Here is a 27,800-nt window from a genome sequence, read left to right on the forward strand (position 1 = left end):
TGCTGTAACACCTGAATTTTGTCAGCCTTGAAAATATCAGCCTGTTTTTGTAGGATAGTTTGTTTTGGGTAAAATAATCTTTTAAGAGAAAATACATCTGTCTGGTTTTGGTCTGTATTGTTATTTTTCTCAATTCATATGTTAACTTTTCTCAAAGATTTCTAAGTGTAAACTTCTTGTATGTTTTATTACACTGAATAAACAGCAAGGTGTTTGCTTTCCAGTAATTGTCTATTATTTGCATCCCTTTTTCTTATGAGAGCAGAAAAAAGGGGTGTGACATGGGGGAGCAAGCTTGTGACAATGCTTCTTGAACGGTCTTTTCCTACTATCTATATCTTTTCCCCAATTTAGTGAAAAGAGTTTGTTGTCTGAATCAAAATTAGTGTTCATAAATGCATGAATTCCTGTGGATTAATAAGTTGAAACTTCTGCCTGTTTTTATTAAGAAGAATTTCTATATGTAATTCTGTTGTAGCTTGATGGTGCAGGGAGGAGGGAAATGCTGGGGGTTTGCGAAGGAGATGCATCTTATGTTCTTGCTAAACCAGCATAACTTGTGGTGAATGAACTATTACAGCCTTTGCATGGTTGTATGTTTTCATGCTGGAAGTGTTTCACATGTGGAGAACTGAAGTGGATATTATTTATGGAGGTTTGGGTTCAAAGCTTACTGTGAGGCAGACAGAAAGATCAGCAATATATAACCTTGGATTATTTTTCTTGGCCAAGTCCTAGCTATCCCTGAGATTGTTTTCATGGGATACTTTTGTATTTATTGGGCTTTTAAATGCATGCAAGAGTTGTTCCTTGATGTATATTTTAATTTTTTTGTGAATTCTAGGCTCCATGTATCACATGTTTCACTATTATAAGCAGCACAGTATATTAACAGAAAAGCATGGCTGGCCTGGGTGCAGCCAGTGTGTGTATGCTTTGCCCTGGTAGAATAAAATAACGTCTTATAAGAAAAATAAGTTACCCAATAAAAACATCGTTTTGCAGATGTAACTTTCACAGCAAGGTCTTCTGCCAGCACAGTTGTGGTGTTTAGGGACTGTTTTCTTGCCATCCTTTGCCAGCAAAACAATGGCAATTAAGGTTTGATTTTAAGCCCTTTTAAAATGTGCTTGGGTGGGGAGGGTGAGGGTCAAAAATAATCATGCTTCAGCCTAATACAGTTCGGTATTGTATATGTAGCTATGCCTTTGTTTCGTGTTGTTACTCTGGCTTCAACAGACATATTCATTCTCTTGAGGAAAAACTGCTTGCTTAATGAAGAATTCATGGGAACAGTAATGCCAAAAAATTAAAGGCTGAATTTCTTAAGTCTCGTGATCCCTGTGCTGTGGACCAAACTTGGCAGGGATTATCTTAAACCTCATGAATAGCCCTACCGTAAAAACATTGGTGTCCATATAGAAGTTTTGTTGTTTGCTTCTTAAACACACCTTAAAAATCCAACTTACACTTTGCTGATTTTTTTTCAGCTATTTTCTTTGTGTAAGTCCAAAACTTTGTAGCAGGCATGAATTATGTTGTACCAGTGTTTTTGGGGAATGGGAGTACAGCACTTTCGCAGGAGAGCCTGGATCTTGAAGGAAGTGTATTTTTGGCCAGAGTATGTTACCTGGGTAATTGGTGTTGAAAAGCAGAATTTATGGAAGTGAATGTACCTGTGGGGTGGAACTTTTAACTCATTCTGTTGCAGGATGTTAGTAGCTGCCAGTCAGGGATTAGTACTGATGTATTTTGAATAATTAAAAATGACTAAAAGCTATTCTTTTTAAACTTAGAATAATGTTAATAGAAGAGAGTTTTCTTCAATTTACAGTGCTGTATTCTAATAATTTATGGTAGGTAATAGTGACTGAGTTTTCCATGAGGGCCATCACTTTGTTTTAACGCTGGTTTAATATTGTGGAATACTAATATTGCTCTGCTTTATCTAAGGCTCCAACTGTCTACTTGTTACATATTGTAAATATTCAAAGGTCCTCTTGGACTTCTGTAATTTATTTTTCTTATTGAGTAAGCTGAAAATGGTGTCAGATGTTCATACTGCTTTTTCATGTCCATTTTGATGAATCTATTTATTACTTCTGTAATGAGTAGTACACATGGTTGGTTAGCCAAGTTATTGAACTTCATCAACCTTGGCTGAAATTCACAATGCATGTGAAACTTGTAACATGTAAGAAATTACATCTGGGCTAAAATGTTCAATAATGATTACTACTTGTAATGGAATCTTTTCACAAAGGATGGGATTGAGCTATATGCCTGTGTTGTACTTTCTGGTACTCCTTTTATAGAGGAGTAACGTATTTGTAGAACAGGAGCCTTTGTATGTGGTACTTACTTTCTTGTCTGTTATCTAAAAGTTAAAAAGACTTTTCAGTGGGCTGCAATATGACTTGATCGCTTTTCTGTCTTTTTGAAATATTTAATTTCACAAAGGTTTTTCTCATTATTTTACGTATATTTCATAGTCTAGAGATGCAAATACCTTTTGCGTGATTCAGTCTGTCTTGCTGCAGCACAGAACTTACTCTCTGCATCATCTTGTGTCTTTGAGTTTTGAAAGCTAATTGTGCTGAAAGAGTTCTGTGAATAGTTTCAGCTGCACATCTGTATTATTTTGGAATGCGTGTTAGATGGTGGGGACAGAAGAGGTTGATAAATGTATACTGTTTTCTAATGACAGTATTTTCTGAGACATCTAGTGACTTTTCTATGTACTGTCAAATCTAGTTACAGCCTAAAGATGTACATTAATGGACATGATGTTTTTGGCTTACCAGCAGAAAATTTCATAGTGACTATACCTATGCTAAGCAGTAGGGTCACAAGAAGGAAAGGATTTCAGTATCTTGTGTCCCTTTCAAGCTCCTCATGCTTGATTGGTTTTTGAAACTCGAGTCTGAAACAGTAAATCCCTACCAAGAAGGAAGTGAAAGGAGGCAGGTAAGAACTTGGGAAGATAAAGATCAAAATCCTGAGCTGATTAACAGGACTCTTGCTACTGACTTCGGGATCAGTGAGGCCAGAATTTTGCCTGAATTATGGAATAGGAATAGTACTGTGAGAAAGAAATTGATCTTATATTCATCCTAAAGTCTATGGTATGCAAACCTTTCTAAAAGACAATGTGTGAGTTAGGAAAATAAATACAACAAATGTCACATTCTTTTAATAATCCTCAAGGGAAGAACATCAAAACCAAAAGTAGTTTTGTCTGCCATGATGTTAATTAATGATATTTGCAGTTCTTAGCTCTGTTACTGACCACACACTAAGTCTTATGCCTTCCTGTTTTTATTTTTCTTCTGTGAGTGAAAGATGGTTTTTTTTTGTTTTTTTTCCTCCTTTTTCCAGTTCTTCTATAGGCTTCACATATTAGCCTTCTGTTCAGCTGTATAACCTCAGTTTTTCTGTTTCTGTAACATCTAGCTCGTTTTGGTTTCTTGCTGTACTTCTACATGGTGGCTTTTAGTACTGTTGCTTCAGAAAGCTCCCTACAAACCGGCTGTCTTCAAATCTAAATAGTTTTGTAGTAATATGCTTTACGCTTCCTCTCCTTCATTTAAGTATAGTTACCTTGGTCACTGTTTCCAAGTTCCTATTCTTAGTTAGTGTCTCCTTTATACTAGAAAACTTGTGAAGTTAGGTTTTCTGGTTGTTATCATACATTCTTGATAGTAATAATATCTGTGTGAACAAGGAACTGTCACCGTTCAGTTTTGGATATATTTATTTAGATCTTTTGCATGCACTGTGACTTGAGGCTCAGAAAAATGAGTGTTGCTTAGAAATCTTTCATTTTTTCCAGGTTATGTTATCTTTGTAGAAGATACATTTGTTGCCTCCTCATTATTTATTCTTTATCCAAGCAGCTTTAATTATCCAAGCACATTTTCTCATTGGCTTTCCTGTATTTTTGGTATCTAAACTCAAGTTCACAAAACTTGTGGGGCATTTTTCTCTTGTGATGGTTAGTCAAAAATCTGCCTTTGTGTAAAAATTCACTGTTTGTTTAAAAGTTTGCAAGAAGAATCTCTCATTCTCCTCCAGCACAACCAAATTGAAGACAAACAATATTATATTGTGTATTCAGAGATCCAGAACTGTGAGAGGTTCTGGTTGTGTTCCTCTTCTGCCATTGGCAAGCATGAGCAGTATTTCTTGCTTCTATACATTTGTACATTGCAGACATTAACTATGCTACTTAAGATTTTGAGAAATATGTGATTAGTCTTATTTTACATATGGAGCAACATATGGCTGCATTAACTGACCTAAGTTTACAGGTTATGTCCGTGTCCTTATTCCAATTTAAAGTGGGAGTTAGATTGCTCTGTCACAGGATAAAAAGTATACTCCTCTGGAAGCTATTCTAATTCTTTACCAGAAAGAGTAATTACGATATATTAAGACTAGAAAATATGGTTACTAGAAATGCGTAAAGAAAGCTTTTCCAAAAAGTGCTTTATTTGTTTGGGTCTGTCCAGCTGAGAGCAGTGGCTGAGGAGTATAAATCTTACTCTCGTTGAAGGATTTTTAATTCTGAAGGTAAATTTGGACTGTTTTGTGCCTTAAGATAGGCGATGAAGAGCACATAAAAATGTTCATGATCTACTTGGCAGCACACTTTTGGCATCCTGAGTGAATGAAGGTTGTGATCCTTGAAAAGGTATTTTACTGCATCTGTTTCTGAATCTAATCTGTGGTCAAAGGAATAGAGACCTAGACTTCCTGATTCTCTTCTTTGTGTATGGTACTTTAAACACTTATCTCTTGTAAAACAAAAAGTTACATATCTAGAATGTAAGGCACAAATATGTTTCATAATGGTATATGATGTAATTTGATGAATAAATATCACTTACTAGACTTCATACACACAAACTAAGATTTGGTCATTTAACTGGGGAACCTGTCACGGACAAGGCAGACTGAATACGAGATCAGGAATTGTACAGCCTGATGTCTCTGTAATGTTGAGCCAACTATTTGGACTATTTTGTGCCTTAAGATAGGCGATGAAGAGCACATAAAAATGTTCATGATCTACTTGGCAGCTCTCAGTGGAAGTAATGCTTTTTACCTAATTAATAGTAATGTTGCAAATTGTGACTCAAGATTTTATAGTATCATTAGAAAACCAGTACGTTTTAGAAAACATTTAGTATGCTTTTTTTACCTGGCAGTTTTTCCTATTTTACAGATGTAAAGTTTTGCAGGCATATGTATTTTTGGATTTAACATCCCCTTCCCCAAACTGGCAAGGTCTAACTTCTTTAAAGATGAAAAAAATTGTTACAGAATGTGCAGCTGTAATTAGTCATTTGCTTTAGATTGTTGTCATTGAGCTCTTCGGTGGGTTGCTAGTGTTCCAGCTGTTAGCAGGTAGACCTTAAATGTTATCTAAAAAAATATACATTAGTTTTGGTGTGAAAAGATGCATGATATGTTTTCGTGCCTTTCTTGAAAGTGTGGAAAAGAAGTCTGATTTTTTTTTTTTTTGCCCATTGCCTTACATTATAATTTAATGACTTCTAATTCTTGCTTGCTTCCCATTCTCCTTGCTTTTGTGTATAGACACTTTTTGTTAATACTGTTCTTATTCTTCATCTTTTGTTTCAGAATTCCATCTCCTGCCTTACTTTCTATGTCGGAACCACATGATGGATCATTTGAGTTACATAACAGCTTCCCATCTCCCTCTTTCCTTCGTAGTTTAAAGTACGCCCAAAAGGTTTGCCAGTTTTGAACCTTGGGAGGTTGGTACCCATCCTGAATACCATCTAATCCAGAAAAACTAGAATTTAAGGAGGTAACCCAGGACTGTATAAATACCCAAACCTCCATGTCTTGTTATCTTGCCCTTTGCTAGCTGTCTTTTATCTGCTTGGTTTTTTTGCTTGCACTAGAAAGAACAATGAACTGCATCTTCCCTGGACTCAGTTCTTTTTTATAGGATTCTGAACTGACTCTTGTATTAAAATCTTCTGTTGCTGCTTAACTAAACAAATTGTCTTATCTCATGTTGCCCAAAGACAGAGGTGGGTAGTGACTGCCAGAAATCAAGTAGTGTTGTTTAAATTTTTGGTCTGCACATCTGTTCCTTTCCCTCATGACACAAACTGTGAGCTCTTTAGAACAGGACCTAGCTGTGTATGTTTGATTCTCTAAGACATCTTTTTTTGTAACCTAAATTGTGAGCTGTTTAGGACAGAACCTTGTTTTAGTATTTATCTGTAAAATGTCTAGTATACTAAATTTAACATCTTTCACTGTTTGTGTAACTGAAATAAATATCAAGTTTGTTTTAAGAAGAAATTTGGTCTGATTTATGTTGTAGTACTTTCTCGGTATCTTTACATAACACAGTATTTCTCATGAAATAACTTACGGATTAAAGCTTGGAGGATCTAGCACTTCAGCTGACAGCACAGTATGTCTTTTAATTATTCTGCCTTGGATGAAGTATTCTTCTTTATTAAATTTACTTCTTTTATTAACATTGCACTGTTGTACTTGCCAAAAGGAGACTCAAAACATGCAACTGATTTTTTTTTTTGTTATGTTTAATTAGGGCTCAGCTCAGCAGTACAGAAACCTATGATACTGTTGGCTTACAGAAGAACAGAAGTATACTTGAAAAGAAACTAGACAACTTCTGGCTTTTTTCTCCATTTTTTCTTTGGTGGGAAAAGCTGTTGTGTTGCCTGAAGCTACTGCTGATGCAAAGAGCAGCTTTAGAGAAGGAGAGTTTGCCAACCCCATTTCTCTGAACTTGGAACTTTTTTTAAAAAATATCTGATTTTTTTTTTTTTTTTTGTTTAAAAAAAAAAAGCATAAGAGAGGCAGTCAAAGATAAATTTTAAATTCTCTGGGCTTTTTTCTGGTCACTTGAGTAAGTTTGTCTAAGAAGGTATGTTAAAAGTAGTAGCAATAAGGGGGGTGACAAAGCCCCAAAGTTTTGGGAATGAGTTGAAAAAATATATATGCCCCTCAAAACAGCTTTCAAAACCTAGTTGATGCTGGATATCTGCTCAGACTTTTTATAAAGCCAGTTATGAATACTCTTAAGGCTGGCACTTTCCCAGAACACAAAGCCTTCCAAGGGTATGTGGATTAGATAGAAACTGGAGTCTCTTTATCGTTGGCCTTTGACACTTGCTACTGATGTTAGGTAAATCCTTAAAGATTATTTTTTTTTTGTGTGTGACTGTTGTAAGTTTTGTTGCCACTGTTTCTCTTTAGCTTGCCTCAACTTTGCTAGAAAATAGCAATGAAGCTACAGTAGCATGCACAAAAATGTTGTTATTTCCTTAATCCATTCAAGTAATGGTACTTGAAAGCCAATAGACTGGCTTTATTTAAACAAATAAACAAAAAACCTGGTCACTTAACCCATAGTGACTAAACATTCAGGAATGATTGCTTACTGGGAAGTAGTGTGCTCTAAATGCCACCTCAAGTTTGACTTCTTGGATCTGATCTAGATTTGAGATGCTGGTTTGATGTTGACTTACATTGCAGGCAGATTTATTGTTTTCTGCTACTCTAGATTTCAGTTAAGTGTTTATTTTGGAAGTGTTTATTTTGCAATAAAAATAGAAGTAGTGTATTTACATAACTGTAGCCTAACAAAATATTTTTTATCCCTTATGAATATAAGCATATGTAATTCTGAACAGAGTAATTTAGGTTTTTAACTAAAAATAGGAATATGAGTCACACTAAAATGAGTTCTGCTCATTTTGAGACAAAGTTGCTAGCTCAGGTTTCTTTTAAAATGTATATAACTTTTTGTTTGACTTGGTAATAATACATGTAGATGGACTTTTAGGTGGAAAGGTTTTTTTGTCTAGAAAATGTGAAGTTGTGTGCCGAGTTGCTGCATATTCAGATGCCTATCTTCCCCTGTGATACGTTATCTGTTACAAGGGGAAAAATATATGTGCACAGAAAAATAAACTCTCTAATAAATTCTCCTTAAACATTAAATTACAAAGCCAAATGCTAAATTCTGATATATTTTTTAAAATACAATAATTGATTTGTGTTGGGAAAACTGGCTGACTTCCTTACTAGAAGCCACAATGTAATTTTTAAAGACAATCAAAAGAAAACATGGATTTATTCTATGCTTGAAGAAACACTGAGAATAAAAAGTTCAGAGTAATCTTCAGTTGCAGATGTGATGCTAGGATATGACTAGTTGTGTTAATTTCTGCGAATTATTTTAGTATTGGTAAAATGCCACTTTGATAATGTCCATTGGACTGATACAATATACTTTAAAAAATATTCAGGAAAAATTTGTTTGGGATTTAGTGGGAGCATGATGCTATCATTTAATAGATGAAAGGTGAGATGAAACGTGAAGCTGAGACTTTCTTTTCCCCTCTTGAAGGAGCGTATATTATTTAAACAGCTTTGGGATTAGTTGAAATGAAAGATGCATGTCTAAATCCTTCTTGACTGGGATTTTTGGTTGCTGATGTACATCTAATGCAAGGAGTATATATGAACGATGAATCTGGGATTTCACTCTGATTCTCCTTTCTCTTCCCTTCACTCTAATCCTTAGCTACTGTTCATCTGTTCAGGCACCTAACAGGACCTGTTTGTATTTACATGACCTAGCAACTGAAAAAAAAAAAATAAATCTTGATTGGGATGATCTGTGCAGTTTAGTATTAAATTTCAGTTTTGATTCTGTCTCCCCCTATGTTTTAATTAAGCTTCTTTAAGAATATCTAACTTACTTCAAAGCCACAGTTTTTCAGGGTAGTCATCTCCTTGTATTTTAGGGGTGGACATTTAACAGTTGGTGGGAGTTGCCTTTACACAACTAAAACAAGGTCTTATCATGGGACCTGACAAGTAGTTTGGCTCTGTATTTAATATGCTGTATCTCACACTAGGGCTCATTCCAGACTGGAACGCTTGGCTGCTACTGCAATATTTGTATTGGATAGTAGCAACTCTACAACATAAAGGATAGGAAACGTGGGTTTGAATCTGCTGCTAGACTGTGCCTTTGGACAGCTGAGGTGATTGTCAGTGTTAGGTCTTAACAGAGCTGAAAGGACTGAAGTCCAAGCTTTGTTCATGTCTTGCTTAATGGCATTTTAGAGTGAGTTGGTGGGGGTCTTTGAACAATACAACTAGAGTACATACCAGATCTGACTGCAACTTTTTGGCTTTTAGTTGCAGCATATTTGTAATGTATGTGCCTCACATAGTCACTGTTGTATATTTTTGTTTGCTTGCAGCATCTTCAGTTATGAGTTTAGCTTTCTTTGCCTCAAATGATGCATTTTAAATTTTTTACAGGAACAGCAAGTCACAGAACTTTATAATCCCATCAATTTAAGGATGTTTTTTTGTATTTGTTTAGTATTGTGATCCCTTTGGATGAAACAAAATACCTTGAGTTTTGTCAGTGACAATGGCAATGCACTTACTGTTAAGAATAACTTTGCCTTTCCCAGAACAGTATATTGCAAAGAAGTGTAATGTGTAATGAGTGCATATTTTTAAGTTGGTTAGATGGAAAACAGAACCAATGCATTAGTCATCCTGTTTCGTTTTGGTTGGCTTTCTCTGTGGTTCATGGCTCCAAGAAAAACACATTTGTCCAATTTACACACAAAGGCAGAGGCAGGATGTATCTTTCATATAACATCAAACTTTTGAATGAAAAATATCAGTATGTGTCATTACCATGTGTCTGCAAACACACAGAAACAAGGGCAGCATTAGTATTTGATGTGAATTGTGCATTTTAAATTTAGTCTCTTAAAAATATCTTGGTGCTTTATTTGCTTGAAAACTTGCATTTGGAGCAATTTGAATAATGCATCTATAAGATTTTTATCCTGAATACTCTTATTGAAGCAGAGTGATTGTGGCCAAGCAATCCTGATACAGAATGCATGGTACTTTTTGGGCTCTGCAAAGTATGAGTTTGTCCATGATGTGATGTTTTGTGTGTGGCTGCCATTGCTCCATGTGAAAGATCTGTTGGATGTTGTACCCTTAAACCACCAGCACAGGCAATGACAATCTTAGCTGCAGAAGATTCTTCCCTAAATCACACATCATTGTTAAAGTATTTCAACCTGAAAAGGAGCTTATGTAACCCCACATTCTTCATCACTTTAGCACCTTTGAATCTGCTTTACTCCTTTTCTGAGGGAGTGTTGAATAAGAAGATATGGTTCACTGTCACTGGTGTTTAGGTCTTCCAAGTTGAAATAAATCTAGTGATGACTAGGAGATAAGTCTCTTACATTTACATGTAGTTGTCTTGGGTCCCAAAAATCAAAAAACACCTATTCTGTTTGCTGATATGCAGCAGTTGGGATGAGAGTCTATTTTGGATTGTAGAGATGATTTGTTGCAAGTTCTTGAGTGTTTAACCTTTTCACAACTCTCCTCTGTAGTAAAACTGGACTTAATTGCATTTCGTATGATTACATGTTGCATTAAGAAAAAAAAAATAGTATTGTATATTCTGTCATAGTTCTGCTTTTAAGGTTTTTCTTATTTTCTTCCTTTTTAGCTAAAACTCAAATTTACCCTTGATCTGGGAAGAATGCACAGCTTTGTTTTCAAAGCAGAGAGTGTTTGAAGGGAGTAACATCTTCTACCTGGAAAAATATTTTTTTGATACTTTTATTACTTCTGCATTAAAAAAAAATCAAGTATGATTTGGATGATGATCAGATGTTGCAGATGAACTTTCTGATGATTGATTAAAAATTTTTGTGCCTTATCAGAATGTTAAGGGTTTAAAAAGAGGCACACATACTGGCCTCTGTCTGATGGCTTAAAACTGCCAAGAGTCTGCTGGTTCTGTGCATGCAATAGGTTTTCTAGGTAAGGTATTGGACTTGTATTGTAGAAACACAGTGGCCAAACAGTGAGAATATTTTTCTTCTCCCAAAGATCTTAAACCAAAGTAAAATTGAAGTGCTACATACATATTGGCCTATGCTTAGTTCAAGAGGAAGTGTCTGAGAAGTTATTTTTTTCTGGAAAGAATTCAGAGCAAGGAGACCAAAACCCCAAGAAAATAGCATCCTCCTTTGTACATTCTCCTTTGTATTTCTTCTGCCTGGAGGAAGGAGTTCTCTTAACTTGTATGTTTTGTACACTATCAGAGTTTAAATGTGAACTCCTGAATTAGTGGCTATACTGCCCTTGAGTGAAAGAGGCCAGAAAGTATTTTTTCATCTATGTTTAGTGCCAATAGTGTTTTAATTAACGTTTCATATTTTCTGGACTGCAGAATTAATTTCAAAAGCTGTTGCTTTCACTTTATGGAGATTATATTCAAATTATTGATCATTCCCAAGAACCACCAAACTGTACAAATAAAAACCTTCCTATTCATTGGAAGTTGGATTTTTACTTGCAATATCATAATACTATATATGGAAAAAAATTGCTCTTCCAGCTACTAGTTTATTAAAGAATGAGTTTGTACAAGTCTCTGACCCATTTTATATTTAAAGAAAATATAAATATTTCCAAAACCAGCCAGACCTATTCTGAAAATTAACTGATTTCACTCTGCAGATGGAAAATTTGTCAGTTTATAAGGACCCAATAGATGTTTGCTGCAATTCAGAAAACAACATGAAAGTTTGAGAACAGTTCAGTGGGGAAGATGAAAAACCTGAAAACAGCGGTGAAAGTAATAAGCACTTTTAGTGATACAATACGTTTGTGCTTACAAAATTCAAGTTGGTTTCTGCTGTTCTACAGTGCATAAGTAATCCATCAGTGTATGAAAGGCCAGAAATATGTAACACAAGCAGGCTAATACTTCTCCTAATTCCACAGAACACTTTTGTTCATTTACGTGATGATCTTGCTATGTTTACTGTAGGGGAAGGGAAGAAGGTTTTCTTCTGCACTCCCTTTTAGTTTACATTCAAACTGCCTGTGACATAGGGCTCAAGGAAGGCTGGACTCGTGACAGTTTTAAATCACTACTCAAGCACACGTGAAGATGTTTTAGAATCTCGGGGCCTCCAAAGTTTTTCTGTTGGTGGAGAGAAAGGAAGAAATGATTTTGAAGAAACCAAACGTGAGTGAACCCTATGGGCTTTTACATTGAGAACTAAGCTGTTGAAAAGAAAGACAGTATCACTGCATTTCAAATGCGTTACAAATGACAGATCCAAGGTATCCTGGAGAGTTTGGAAGAAGGTGGAGAAGCTGAAGAAAACTTGCTATTGTCTGAAATGTTTTTTTGAATTTCTTCTTGTGTATTCAAACTTTCTTATATTTGAAATAAATGAATGTTTTAAAACGTATAAATGCATGATGTAAATTCTTTACAAAATGTCCCCCAATGATAAATGGACTCCATGCTGTGTTCTTTATTTAAACAAGAAATCACTGAACTACTTTTCCACTCAGTGAATCTCTTTCTCTATTTTACAGAGGAGGTTGCACCGTTTGACAGAGCCATACACTCATCTGGTGTATGTTGACACAATGTTGGCATTAACTGATCGATCCTAACTGCTCGTTAATTGAGACCATTAGCTGAAAATCTGGCCCAAAATCCAGTGATAGTAGTTGACTGCAGATAGACAAGAATCAGTACTGAAATGAACAATCATCATGGAAGGTGAAGAATGAAATTGGGTGCTAATTTCTGAGTCTTTATGAAAAACATGCTGTAAATAAAGGGCTGAAGAGTTTTAAATGTCTATAGCAAATCCCATGTACTTGTGGCTCTCTTGTTAGTTCTGTGACCAGTCTTTTAGGTTAGCTGCTGATGTAGAGAGCTGTGCCATAATGTTTATCCTTATATATGCCTTAAACAGGATTTTCATTTTTGAGTGTCAGATTGGAACTCATTCAGCTAGAGCAAGAGTACTTGGTCTCAGGACAGTCTTGCGTCTTGAGATTTCCAGGGCAATCACTTGAAATTTTAGTTTTGTAAACTTTTGCTCAACATTGTATTGTATAGAGTATTTAAATACACTGACTGCTCTTCCAAAGCATGCATTATTCAAGCATGTTCTTCTGTCGCATTTGGGGGAAGTATCTATCTTATTCTTTGTAATTGGCCGTCCTTGATGCTCAAGTATATTGTCCTATGCTGTTTTTCTAATGTAGTTGTTCCTACTTCAAAAACCCCGCTAGTATGTGATGTGATTTTCTTTAAGAAGATACTCAAGTTTTGCAGCTTTTTTTGAGCTGCTTACTTTGAAATCTGAAAACTGAAGCACAGAACAACAATACACTGAGGCTGGGCAGAGTTTTCTTCAGCCACGTATGCCCTTTGCCAGCCATTGCAGCTAGGCAGAATGTAAATGGCAATAGTTCTTGTTGGCAGTAGGCTGTGCTATCTGTTTTACCTGGCTTAAATAGCTCTGCAGCTGCAATACCCTAGCTCTATAGTTCAGGGAAGATTCACCACTGGATGATACGTTTTGTTTCCTGGAAAAGAAAATAGTGTCATTGCTGTTAATGTTTCTTCATTGCGAAAGGGCTGTGTCACCTTAAGGAAGCACATTGGTGGCTGCAGTCTCAGACTAAGTGACCCAAAGATTTCATTAAAACTTCTTTTGAAATTCACAGAGTTGCTCTTGTAGAGTTAAGGTTGCTCTGGTTCCTTAATTATGCATGTCCTTAACATAGCTATTTAGGTTTCTCTACTTAACCCCACTGTGGTGGTAGTGTTTATTTTAAGGTTTTATTGTTGTTTGGATGTTTATGATGTTTGTGCTTTAACTTCGGTGTATGAAACCAAATTCAATGTGGATTTTGATTAAATGTAGTTTTTATAGATAGGCAAGGTTTTTCTTTATAGAGTTTAAGTAGTTTTTTACTTTAAATATTCAATCCCTGTGTTAGGCTGAGGTTTTAAAATTTACTGTATATTGAAAACATGGCTACATTTTGCTGAAGAACAAATGTTGTTGGCAAACAAGTTAGTACAGTGAATCTGTTAAAAAAAGTTTTCTACCCTGCTAGAAGCTTTTCCCAATCTGTTTAAGCTATGTGACACTGAGGGAGGAAAGAAGCATTAATTTTTGCAGAAGAAACAAAAAGCTAATGCAGTAAAAGGACTTCAATACTGAGGTGCTTCCAAATGCCTTCAGGTGTTTCAGTTAGAAGTTGCATTCTTCTAAGCTCCTGCATCGTTGTTTCTTAAACTGTAAAGGTACTTAATTGTACTGCTTAATGAGGATTTTCAGGTCTACAAAGCTTTATTTTAAGGACATATATAAAAATACTGCATTCTTGAGGGTGAGCAAGTTGGTAGGTAGATCATACTTAAACTCCAGTGTGCTCTATGAAGAAGACATTGTGTTATCTCTTCTTGATATATTTCATCTGGTAGATGGTCTGAAAAGATACCTTATGAATTATGCTCCATGTAAAGTGATAGGAAGGTCAAGTAGTAATAGTTATATACAATCCCCACCTACAGCCAGTAATTCAGTAGTTGAATTGGAACCTCTGTGTGATTTGGGGTACCTGGATATGTTTTTCTTCTTTTGCCCAAATCTAGCTGTCCTAACTACAGTGCAAAAGTGTTCATGAATGAGTTAGTTTAAAATACATCTGATGGGGAGACGCATCAGCACTTGACCTTGGGCAGTATTTTGACTGGAAGGATGGGCTGCTGCTTAAAAATCCTCTGAAAAGAGTTCTTTTAAGCACATAATTTCATGGAAAGATCCAGAAATTGATTGCCTAAGGATGAAGAATCATCCTTTGGTAGCCCGGAAAAGAGTGAGTATGTCCTGAAGAGGATTGTTTCACTGATCTCCATGTTTGCACAGAAAAATCAAGGTGGTATAAAAATTAACTAAATTTGAGGCATGTAACTCACATGGTTAAATTTTAATCTTTCTCAGTTTAATTTATAATGAGAATCAAGTTATTAACCGTAACAGAGAATGGCATGGAATTTATTGTTTTGCACAGTGTGACATGGGGTAGAGTTAGCAAAACGTCATCACGCTTAGCTAATTAAACTGGCCGTCAGCTCTAGATCTTTGTATAACAGTAGAAAAAACTGTATTCCCAGGCATTCCAACTAGTTTTTAATAATATGGTAAGCTGGTTGAAATAAGTGTGTGTTTGCTGCAAAACAAGAAGCATACAGCTAGCTAATAGTACTCTGGTACAACATGTCTTACATTAGTTACATGACAAATTCTAGTTAAATACGCTTGAAGTGGAATTAGGAACAGGGGAAATCTTTGCATATGCTGTAGCTGAATTCATGTGCATGCAATGAATTACCCAGGTAATTAAAGTTGCTTGGTACAATGAATGGCTTTAAAAGAGATACAAGAAAACTGCTTGGGTTTAAATACCTTAAGTATGTAATTGCAGAAAATGTTATAAATTCGTCTTTGTGTCTGTTGTTTCTATAATGTAAGTTATGTCTTGTACTGTAACTGGATTTTGTTGCTCCAGGGTGTTTTGGAAGTGAGACAGCCCATCTTAATAGGCTTTTTGGTAAACAGTTTTAAAAAGGAAAACGTGAACGTGCTTTAAATATCATAAAGCTAAAACAAATACCTCTTCTCTTTGACTTCTTCATGTACTCAAATTGCTGGGCATTTCAGTTTGATTCTTCATTTTCTAGTTTAAGCTTGTCTAATTGGAATTCATTAAGCTACATTATGCCTTTTTCAAGTAGGTGGAAGTTACTGTTGTCGTCACAGTTCTCCATGGCGATAGGTGCCCAGTGATAGTATTGAATACATCACAAATAAGTAGTAGCTCATCCTGACAGCAATGCAGTTTCTGGCTCAGTTCTCTGCACTTTATGGGCATTCTGCACTCCTAAGAACTCATCATCTCCTGGTGTAAATTCTCACAGATTTTTTCCAATTAAATGAAGTTTATCTTGGACCGACTTCTATGCAGCTTTTCATTAATGGATTGAACAGTGAAACAGAGTACACTTCCAAAGCTTGCAGATGATGTCAAGGTGGAAAGAATTGCAGCTCTTGGTGGACAGTTTCATAATTTGGACTGATCTTATTAAATTGCAGTACAGTCCCAAGTTAACAAGTTGGAATTAATCTGAAATCTGAAGTCTCCTTTTAGAGAGGAGAAATGAAGTACCCAAATTCAGAATGCGGAAGAAATGATTAACAGTATTGCAAAAAAGGTTGTGTACAGTCATTTAGAAATTCACTGTGAAACTTTGTTCTATGCGTGAAAGAAAAAACCCTGGGATATAGATTCATGCTGCACTTCAATTGCAGCAAAGCGTGAACTGTCTGTCCACTTGTTTCAGATTTAGAAAGAATGTGCTTGCAGATTAAGTCATATCAGTGAGTAATGCAAAAGAGGGAATTTTTCATGGATTATTTTTTCTCTGTATCATCTGGTACATCCAGTGACCCTTGTAGCCATGTGATACTATAACCAATATATTGAAGCTGCATGGTATTTGGTTGATTATTCATAATGACAACAATTGTGAAAAATTGTTCTCCATATATCAGTTGATGATGGGACAAAAAGTGAGTTGGTTTTGCACAGATGACTTAAGGAAAACTTTAGCAAAGATTTTAAAGTGCGTGGATAAAAAACCCATGCATATAGATTACAGATCTCCTTCGATAGAATCTTGTTTTCTAAGAATGACCTTGACAGTCCCCTCCTGGGAATGGTTTTACACTTGGATAGTTCTCTGATCCCTGGTATTGTGCAGCAGTGTTCTACAGATGGGGTGGTGTTCGGATTGGAAAAAGGAGTAGTTGTCTCTATGTAGTTTTTATTCTTATTCCCTCACACATCCTGTTGGATGATCCCCCTGCCACAGGTGGTCCTCGGATTGCTGAATCAATGGCTAATTGTGCATCTAAAGAGCCAAGAGCTCCATTTTAGAATACTCTGTCACTTTTAGTGTGATGTCACTGGGCATAATAGTTCTGCAGTCTCGCTGTATGGCTCATTCTTCACAGTCAAACAAGGAGTAAGTATTATCCTGCTCTTTTAACACCTGAAGACATTGAGGCAGAGAAATTGTGTCAGCTTTTTGAAGATCGCAAGTCTGTTTTGCACAAAACTGATAAAATTATTGTCCCAAAGACCTGCTCAAATTGAGCTGTCTACCTTTTTTTCATATGTGCTCTTAAAAGCTGGGTCCCAGTGACTATCAAACAGGTAGTCAGACTGCAGGTAGTGTCAGTGTACTTAAGCATGTGACTCACCTTTTCAGGTACTTTTATAGCTCTCTTTTGTTACTGAGATCTGACTAGGAAAATGTTTTATCATAGGTTTTGAAACTGCAAAGTCTCTTGCACTACATGGGGCATATGTTATCCTGGCCTGCAGAAATACGTCAAGAGGCAATGACGCTGTACAACGCATTCTTGTGGAATGGGTAAGTGAATGTATATAGTGTCCAACACTAAGCTATGTTTTTCAAGACATGGAGTCTTTTGTGCAGTATAAGCAGTTAAATAGATATTACATTGCCATGCGAGAATCTAAGGAAGAAGGCATTTGTCTTGTTTTGTAATATCCTGTTCAGTCACTGGCATATGAGTGATAGAGATTTTTCATTTCATATGATCATATTGGACTGCAAGGCTTGACATACTGTTATCCCTGTTACACACAGATGCTTTGTAAGGGTGAAAGTGTTTGAAAGAACCACTGAGGCATGTTTCATAGTTCATAGGACAGGACATTTCCAGAACCAAAGTTTGTAACTAACTGAAGGAGAATGTACATGCTTGGTTAGAGACAGCCACTATTTTACACATAGTTTTTATACTATGAGAGATTTAAGAGTATCATTTTTACACTTTTAAAAACAAAAAATGTTTCCCTCTTTTTTTTTTTTCCTAGTCTGTCAGGCCCAACAGCACTGCTGCCAGGTGGTCTGTCTCAATGTTTTGGTTTTTTTTTCCTTCCTGTTTCTTCCCTCTTTCATTTTTCTTCCATTTTGTCATGCAAATACAAGCTCTTCAGTACTGTCTATTCCCTTGTTTCTCTTTGACGCCTAACTTCCCCCCCCCCCCCCCCCCGTTCCCTTTTTTTTTTTTTGCTTTTTTTGGATCTTCCAAGGCCCTTATTAAAATTTATTCAGTATTCTCAATTTATTCCTCCCACAATCATTTACTTGCTAGTAAGGATTGCAGGCTACTTTTGTCTGAGCTTGCTATGACTGCTGACTTCCAGGAGATAATTTGTTGACACAGTCCTATACACTTTACTTGAATAATAAACCGCAGGATCAGATTCTTGGAATTTTATTTCTTTTCTGCTAAAATTAGCGATGAGTGTTTTAGCTTTATTTCCCAAGCTCTGAAAATATTTCAACTGCTCCCGGATGATATGGGAGAGCACTCAGTAGTATTAATATTTACACGTAAGTAGTCTACAGATAATTATAATATTTATTAGTGCAAAACAAACAGTGCTTATTTACAAGTATTTCCAAATAAGTGATGCTTATAATATTGCTAATTTTTGTAACCGTGAATTTCTTCCAGAAACAGTCTTTGGATTTAGGCCTTTTTCTCTTGCCCATATGAAATTAATGATTTGCAATAAAGGATTGAGAGGGAAAAATATGTTCCTTTCTCCTTCAATACTTCACTTTAAAGTTCTCTTTTTGTTTTTATTTTGACAGCATGGAATTCCAAGAGAATTCCAGCAGGGGTAAGCGTGTTGTGTGTTACTTAAAGTTCATCTTTCCGTTCTCTTTCAATAGAACTGGATTTGGTGATGTTCTGTCTTTCGAATTTAGTAGTCCCAGTCTCGCTAAATATGGCTATACGTATGTTTTTTATGTAACTAAAATAAGGCAGTACTGAGTAAGTTATTTTAAAAATATCCCATTGCCCCCTTAATCTAAGCATATCTCTGAGCATGTTGAAGGCAATGGGAGTTCAGGAGTACTTGTCTTAATACCTATATTATCTCACCAAAAGTTAATGAATTGTTAATTGAATGAAGATCACTGAAGGTCAAATTACTTCAGAAACACTACTTTTATTTACTAACAGTTTTCAATTTCTAATTGTTCAGAAAAGAATCTCATCTGTAAACTGGGTAGCTGGAAAACCTTCAATGCATCTTTGTAATGGCTTTGTTGTTGTTTATTGAGAGGGACTAATTAACTTTGATTATTGCACTAATATTATGGCACTTTGACAGTCCCTCAGATTTATGACTCTGGGAAAATAAACAAATGAAATGCAGGTGCTGGAGCAGAAAGAATAAGTTATTACTGAACTTTAATTACTTGGAGTGTGTAACCAGGAGAGAATTAGTTGATGAATTACAAGATGCTTAAAATTTACATCAAATTGTAAGCAATCTCGAGAAAAACAAACACAAAAACCTGCTCCAAAGTCAGTTACTGAAAACAAAGAGACAAAGATTAATTTGAATGATTGATACTAATATTAAAATATTGATGTAAAATATTAATTTTTAGCTTATAGGTGTAGCTACAGAGCAGGAAGTTGTTAATTGAAAATTCTTTCCTAAAATGAAAGAGTTTAAGAAAAGTGTCAAACAGCCTCTGCATATGGTTCAGATGAATTCTCAATATTTAGCTGTAACTATCCTGTTATAAAGACCTTCAAAGCATCCACACTATTTTGTCTCCTTTGTTCCTAGGGAAAGCAAAATTATTGAAAAGAAATTGGTTTACTTTTCAATTTGGAACCAATTTTAAAAAAAATACAGCTGTTTAGGATGCAGCCTTACAAAGCCTCATGTTCATGTTACTCAGGTAGTATTTTTGGCAACAACAGTGCTACCTACTTATTTTATGTTTTCTTGTAAATTTTTAAGGTTAAGTCTCTGAGCTGCGCTATAAATACTGTCTTCCTCTGATATTTTAAGGGGTGGAAATTTGGTAAATATGTTCCTACTCTTCAACTGAATGTCCAAACCCCATTTTCTTCTAATTTGCATGAACTATGCTTTCATAATGAAAAAAGTCTTTGCCATATTGAATTCCAGTGTGTTTACATGTCATAAGTGTATCATGTTGGTAATAAAATTGGTATTTCTATAATATGTATATTACCAAAAGCAAAGTGTATCCTATGCTGGCTTTTCTGTGGGACAGTATGCTTTAGTACTCAAGGTTTAAATGTCAGACAAAGAATATTTCCTTGTCCATTCTTTTTGTTGTCTGATGAAAAAGAGTTCTGCTTATTTTGCAAGAGGAGAAAATAATTAAAAATAAAGAAACAACTGTTGTTATTTCAAGTTTTGATACAATTATCTAATTGATGGTCTGTATTAACTAAAGCCTGAAATATATTTGGAAAAAAATGTAATTCTTAAAAAGAACCCAAACCCAACCACCACCAAACCACAACAAAACAAAAATCCCAAAATCAAACCTACGGCAGCATTTGAAAATAAAGTACAGCATATGTAACAGTTTTTAGGAAAACCTTCCAGCGTGTTCCCTTAGGGAGTCTGTGATATTCTTTTCTGGAATGCCATAAACTGAGTGTCTGCACAAAGGCAGCTCTTCTTTGAGCCTGTTGTACTTCTAAATAAATTCCAAGGCAAAATCCCAGTTTCAATCTACTTTTAGTGAAAGCTGAAAATCAAGTTTATAAAGAGAAAATGGGACAGCTAATGGCTTGGGAAAATCCAATTGTTAAGATTTGGAGGAAACAGGAAGAATAATGGGAGAAAAGAAGCATTTTCAGATTAGCTGTCATTACATTTAAAAAACAAATTCAAACTGATCTTAATTGGCTGTTGGAGACAAATCTAGAAAATTTGTTTTTAACAATTTATGTCTGAAGAGCTGTTTTATAGAGAGTTTGAGCCATTTGAATAGGGTTTACCTGTGCAAACTTGCTAATTACTTTAGAAAATTGACATTGGTTTGCAACCTGCATTATTCCAGTTATTTTCTTTCTAAACTACAGCAGATTTTTGCTAATATTGCAAATAGAGGGTAATTGCCTTATGGAAAGCATTGTGACAAGTTTTAATGTGGCTGGTCTAGCTAGTCTGTCAAATACAATTTTTATAGAGATATAGTTGATTATATTCATACAATCTAATGCTTTATATACATACATAGAAAGGAGGACAAAGTACGCAAAAGAAGCAGATAAAAAGAGAGATCAGCATAGCTTCACATTTGATATCTCGAAAAAGAATGTTGTTCATGCACGATGACATTCAATATCAATTTAAAACTGTTTGATAATTTCTTGCTTGGAAAAGAGGAAATTAGAATTCTAGAGTTATGATTCATTTTAATCAGAAAGAAATTGTCAAACATAAATCTCTCCTTGAGTAGTGAAAAGGCCTGAAAGCAGCCAAGAAAAAATATCAATACTTTGCAAAGGAGGAATGATTGTTCCAATTCGTAGCTTAATTGACTTTAAGGCTTAATGAAAAACACTACAGTGCTGTTTGTACACATAGTTGCTCTGACGAACACTGAAATCTATGCTCCAGGAAGAGAAGCTAGGTAATTTATTTTACATTATTATTGATATAATTTTCTAATTGAGTATGAGCAGAATGTTTGGATAAGGCTGCATAGCTCCAGATGTTAGCGGTATTCTCAAGAAAATACTTAAGAATATGAATGAATAAAATATTTCATAAATCACAGCTTTTCTTGCCAAGAAGCTCTCATTTATTCCTGTCAAATAGTCTTTGAAGTAAATATTAAAAGATAAATCGTAAGTTTAATATTTCATAAAAAGTATAATGTTTCTTTTGTAATTATTCCTCAGTGTTAAGCCTACAGCTACATCAAAGATTAGATTAAACTGTAAAAAATTTGGGTTTGCTTTATATGTAGAAACTTAGAAGGTAGAGATGTGACAAGAGAAGAGAGGATGGCTATGAAGAAAATGAAGAAAATAAACATGACTCCTTGCTGTATTCCTTTCCCCCAACGTATTCTCCACCTAAGGAGTGATTTATATTCTTGCTGGTTAAGTAACTGAATGAAATTAAAACCTGATAAGTGAGTCTTTGTATTCCAACTGTAATCTTGTAAAGTGCAGAGAGATGAGAAGCAAACTGAGCACGTTTACACAGAACATGGGCAACAGTTTTCATGCGTCAACTATGTGTGTTTCCTTCTCAAGGGAGGGGGACTGATTTCCCACGTAGTGTTTCGTCTCCACTGGTGTCCTTGGTTCACGACTTTTTGTGTATGTGTGTGGAATACAGCACAGCTCTGTAAAATACTCTTCTGTCTTAGTTTCTTGATACTAATGGATGCTAATCTTGATACAGAAGATAAAATTTCCTTTTTTATCTATTGGATGTCAATTTTGTGAGCTTTTTCTGTAAATCGGTCAGACTATTAATATAGGAATTACATACCAAGACTATGTAAGACTACATTAGAACCAGCACAATAAATCGTTCTTGGAATTAACTTATGTGAATAATTCAGGGAGGACAACTCATCATGATTAGTGGCAGATTTTCATTTATGGAGAAAACTGAAGAAAGTGTAAAAGATGGCTTTGGAGATGTAGTAAGTACTGAATGAAGCCACAGTCTGTTAGTACGGAATTAAAGAGTTTCAAAGTGGTGCTAAATAAAAGCTGTTAAAAAGCAATCTCTTAAAAATAGAAAGTATTTCAGAATATCATGCTGGTAAAGCACATGCATTTCTGTGAAAATATTATTTCCAATATTGTATTGTTATTTTATAATAAAGAATTGCATTGTTTTAAAGCATGATATTCTAAAACTACGTATGATTGGCTTACATGCCATCAGAGTGTAATATACAGTTAGAAAAGCCTGCAACGTATAGACATATTTCATCTTCCAGTCCTCTGAATAGTGACCATGCTGAAGAATCAAGATAAAAGAAGTTATCCAAACTTTGCTATGGGGAAGAGGCCTTGCAGGAAGAGGCAGTATCTTGTATTAAGCTAATTGGTAATGCAATAGAAAAAAATTCTGTCAGCTTGTCTCAGTTGCAGCCATAGACACTCAAAATAAAGCATTATTGCCACTGCTGAGTATAATGCTTTTTCTTCTTTTTAAGGGTGTGATCCCGATCTTTCTGAAGTGAACGAATCTTTTAATTAACTGTAATTGCAATGGGATTCTGCCTTATGTTACTAGTGGAGAATTGGTAGTATAAGCCAGTACTGGTGCTGGTAAAAACTGATTGAGACCAGTATGAGAGTATGACCAGACTTTGGCCATAATGTTAAAAAATTCAGTAAATTCCTGTGAGTAATCTGCTCAGCTGAGACACCTTAAGAGAGTGATGTGCACTGCAAAGTTATTTTCCAAATACAGATGGACAGTGAATTGTTAAATAATGGTAGACATAGTTTTTCAGCAGTAGCAGCATGCATACGCAGCATTAAGAAAAACTAAATGTAGTACAGTCTGCTAATACACTCTGTTAATATAAGAAGTTGGAAAGCAGTTGCTTTTGTATTTTGAAGTCTTCTGATATGTTCTGAGGCAGCAGTTTCTTCCAGTTTGCAGGCTTGTATATTGGGATGGTAACTGTCCACATGGACGTGTCTCAACGTGTCAGAGCTATTGATCTTGTTATCAGTGAGACATCTGTGATCTTCAAGTTCTTCTGCCAGATTCATCGTTAAAAACAGTTGTGAATCAGTGAATGTAGCCACTGACAAGAGGCTTTTTAATGATTTGCAAGGAAATTTGTACTTAACTCCCCCTCCACCCTGCCCCAAAGTTAAAAACATTAAACAGTTTAACCAACATTTACATGGATGAATTGTTGAGATCTATTTTTTGTGCACTATAAACATATGGCATGAATTTGCTCTCATTACAGATGCTGAGAAAAGGGAAAGGCAAATATTTATATTACATTGATGTTTTACAGTAAAAACAGTGTTCAGTTTGTTTATACAGTTCCACTGTTACAGTTTTTATGGTTAGTAATGAAACCACTGTAAAACAGAGTCTGAATTATACAGCAGATGTGTTAAGCCCCTAACTTTCAGGGTTGGGCATCCTTCTGAATACTGATATCATTTAGTTAGAGAGTTGATGTACTGGCTACAGCTGAACTGTTTCATGCCTACATCTTCATCTGTAGTTAGCTCTGCATGGTTACTGTACTAAAGATAGAGTTTTATTATCAAGATAAATACATTGATATTAAAGTAATTACATTTATGAAATATAAAGCCAGACAGTGTGAATGAGTGCAGGAGGCTTTAAAGGATTTGGTGGGCATTTTCCAAGCATTTAGGACCTCATATGGCTTATATTTCCAATAAATACCAATAAATGAAAAATGTTTAATTAATTTGATGTACGTTTTATTTCTCAATACAGTTCTCTAGAAAATATTTTTATTCTGGTTCAGTTCATAGCTGGGATTCAAAATAAAGTGAATGCTAAATGTGAAAGCGGATAAAAAGGAAAATACTTATTAAAAATGTGGCTATATTTTAGCTTTTATCTGCTTGAAAAGGACTACAGATATATTGAGTCAGGTTTGGTTTTTTTTTTTTTTTTTGCTATACTGCACTCGGTGAAAGACAGAATTTTGCTTACATAAAGCAAAGATCATTAATATTAATTCTTTGCATGCATGTGACAATTTACAGGAAAAATGCATGGTAAAAATAGCTTAGGTCCCTGGCCAAGGCTTTTCAATTCTTGACGCTGCAGAGATTTACTTTTCATGATACTTTATGCTCACTAACCTGCATAGTCACATTGACTTCCATTGTAGTGGTAGCAAGCAAAGAAATCGGTACCCAGTGTTCTCAGAACTCGTGTATTTAATAAATGAGGATTAAGGAAATAGACATAAACATTTTGTACTGTTGTTGTTTTTATTTTGTTGTTAAGTTTTGGGGTTATGTTGTTGGCACGTCTTTAACTAAAGAATGCTTTTTAATGGTGATAATATAGGTAATAAATGCAGGAGAAAGTAACGTCTAGTAAGGTAGAAGGGAATTTGAACTGGTTTAGCACTGTGGAATTTTTACATGTGTAGGAAATAACATTTAAAAAGGTCTGGTAATACGAATGAAGGAACTACTCTGTAAAAGGCAGAAATCTTTGTTTTCCTTCCTCTTTTTCCTGGATATGAGGAAAACCCATATAATGAGGCATGTTGAAATAAATTGGCACTTCTTTACAAACATAGATAAGGCAAGCTGAAAGATTTGTACTAATAATGAAAAATTGGTTGCTGGTGAAGGAGAAAGGTGCAACAGATTAGCTTTATAGCCAGGAGAGATGATGGTACTTAAGAAGAATGGGTAAGCGAAGATTGCTTTTATGACAATACTAGGGAAAAGGCTGCGATATTTGAGCGGAGTGTCCATTGCTGTTTGTAAGCTATTCTGATCAAGCAGTTCACTGTAGCCACATCAAATCATGGAAGAGCTTCTGCAGTTGTTACTGACTGTTTCATCCATCCCTAAGACAAGCCAAGATGCCAAAGAAAGGTTTTCTTGCTGAAAGAAGCACATGAGAACTGTTTGGGGAGGGGAGGGAAAAAAAAAAGTCACGCAGGGGCACGGACTGTCACAGATTGGGATTCCACAAGACCCTGCTGACCTGGCAAGTACAGACTTTTTGTCATGATGGCAACTATTATTTAGTCTGAAGATGTTCTTTCCTTCAGAATGGCCGGAGTTTATTAACTGTGGAGGAATAGAACCAGAGTGTTATTAATTTTTTTTTTTTTTTTTTTTTGGGGGGGGGGGGTTGGAAATCAATGAAAAAAGAATTTTTTGCAGTGGTTTGGTCACTTTATCTTCTTTTGGTTTTGTGCCTTGTACAAGAGATTCATTATTCCTAAAAATATGCTTGAATAAGGTGGTGAATAAATGGTCTGGGGACATATGGTTTACCCTACGTTCTGTCTTTAATTTTGGATTTCTAGGCTGGATTGGAATTTTGTGCTAGTGTATGAATTCATAATGCTGTAGACAGCTGATAGAAACCAACAGAGTGCTCTCTAGCTATGAGATTGCAAAGTTTTTAACATAGTGAATTTGCCATGATTTCCTCCAGTAAAGACAAAGTTGTCTTTTGAGTTGACTAAATTACTTCTGTTCTGATAGTTCTGTTCACCTTCCAACATCTGCTGCAAATATATATATGTATATATAAAAATCAAAAACGTAATTTTGAAAGAAGTCACAGTATCTTACCATTCCTTAATTTTTTTCCTTCAGTCAGCAGAATTTTTACATAGAAATGTTGAGGTGATCTTTTTAGTGATTTGTTTCTTTAGCACAGCACTGCTGTTCTTAATCTGGAAGTGTGAGTCAGAAAATCCCTACCATGCCTAAAGCTTTGTAATAATATTACTTAAATGCAGTATGAGCTTTTTAACAAAAAATTTTAAGACACTCCTCCCCCAAGCAGAAACAAACTCCAGAATAACCCCTTTAAAACTGCATTTCATGCTTAGTCTTCAATTAAATGGCAGTAGGAAATACCGTTTGCTCAATAATATTAAAAACCTGTCTGTAGATGCCTATCTTTAGAAAAAAGTAGCCTTTGTATGTTGAGTTTAACTTATAGAGAAGTTTGGTTTTCACTGATACTTTACATATACTAGTGTAACTTGGGCTTGATCTTCTTCTGAACCTTTTTTTCCTCAGAATCTGTTTTCTAAAACTATTTAGTGTTGTTGACATTGAAAACTTATTTATTATAGTCCAGGTAGATGCGTTCTTACATAAACTGAGTTCTGCTATCACTGGATTTCTGGTTGTCAGTTCTGCAAGAGGAGAGGAGATGGGGAATTAAAGTGGCTGGATATAACTTTTTTTTTAACCACCTTCACAATTAATCTGATTGTAACATAAGCTTGTAATATATTCCATTAATGAAGAAGACAAGCTTAGCTTATGGTAAATACAGTACTAAGTGTTTATAGTGCATTTCATATTTTACATGATTCCCTTTATAATTCTGCTTATCTTTTCATTCTAATTCCCTAAAGGATGTATGAAAGAACCCCTAAAGAGAGTAATTACTGCTCTATTCCTTAACCAAGGCTCCTTTTGCAAAAAGAAATCTGAGCTGCTTTTTAAAGAAGGCAGTTTTAAATAAAAATGCAAATAAGCTGCTTTGTAACCACATTAATTACCCACCTAGCCTCTTATTACCGTGTTTGTATTGTTTGCAAACACTATTTACAGTCGTGGGGAAATTACCATTCCTGGGCCAGAGGAAGGCTGTTGTTGGTAGGTTGTGCTTTGGAACCAATTAGAGTGAACCTTGTCTCCAGCGGGGCTCGTGGGAGAAGGCATAGCCTTGCAATGTCAAATAACGGCATTAACTCAGACTGCACAGGCACTGTGTTGTAATTATATTATTGGTCCTCTTTTGCTTCTGCAATGAGTTTCATTCTCTGCATTTTAAAACTAACAGGCAGCATTGTGTCTCGCTAATGGTTTAATATGTACTGTGATAATTTTTTATGAAAGTCATGGTGAAATCCGGTGGGTCATTTTTGTCCCCAGATTGGTTCTTTGCTTTAATTTTATAAAAAGTAAACAAAAACCCTAATGCTTACGTTCAACATCTCATAGATTTCCTTGTAATTGATTTTTCACGGTAAAAAAAATAACTTTATTAGTTTATTTCATTATCAGAAGTGAACAGGATGGAGTATCTGCTAGTATGAGTTGTAAACAGTATGTTAGCTGACAATAATTGAGTGGTTGCAGGTCTATCAACACTTTGAAGAAACTGCTTCATAGTAAAATGTAGTCTTATTTGTTAAGTGAAATGCACACTTGTTGCTAACCTAGTATGTGTTGTGTTCTTTTCTTGGT

The 27,800-nt window shown here is 35.3% G+C and overlaps 1 protein-coding gene across 4 annotated transcripts in view; it reads left to right on the forward strand.

The window, feature by feature from the left end:
• The window catches only part of WWOX (WW domain containing oxidoreductase), a 537,288-nt gene that overhangs the window by 12,963 nt on the left and 496,525 nt on the right, over positions 1–27,800 (forward strand). For all 4 annotated transcript variants that reach the window (XR_007506720.1, XM_049805747.1, XM_049805749.1 and 1 more), the window contains exon 5: positions 17,298–17,404. Coding sequence is in view for 3 of the 4 variants with exons in the window: in XM_049805747.1 (XP_049661704.1) it covers positions 17,298–17,404 (107 nt within the window). In the remaining variant the exon portion in view is untranslated. The remainder of the gene's footprint in view (positions 1–17,297; positions 17,405–27,800) is intronic.

The sequence above is a fragment of the Accipiter gentilis genome, chromosome 7, assembly GCF_929443795.1.
Source record: "Accipiter gentilis chromosome 7, bAccGen1.1, whole genome shotgun sequence".
Lineage (NCBI taxonomy): Eukaryota > Metazoa > Chordata > Aves > Accipitriformes > Accipitridae > Astur > Astur gentilis.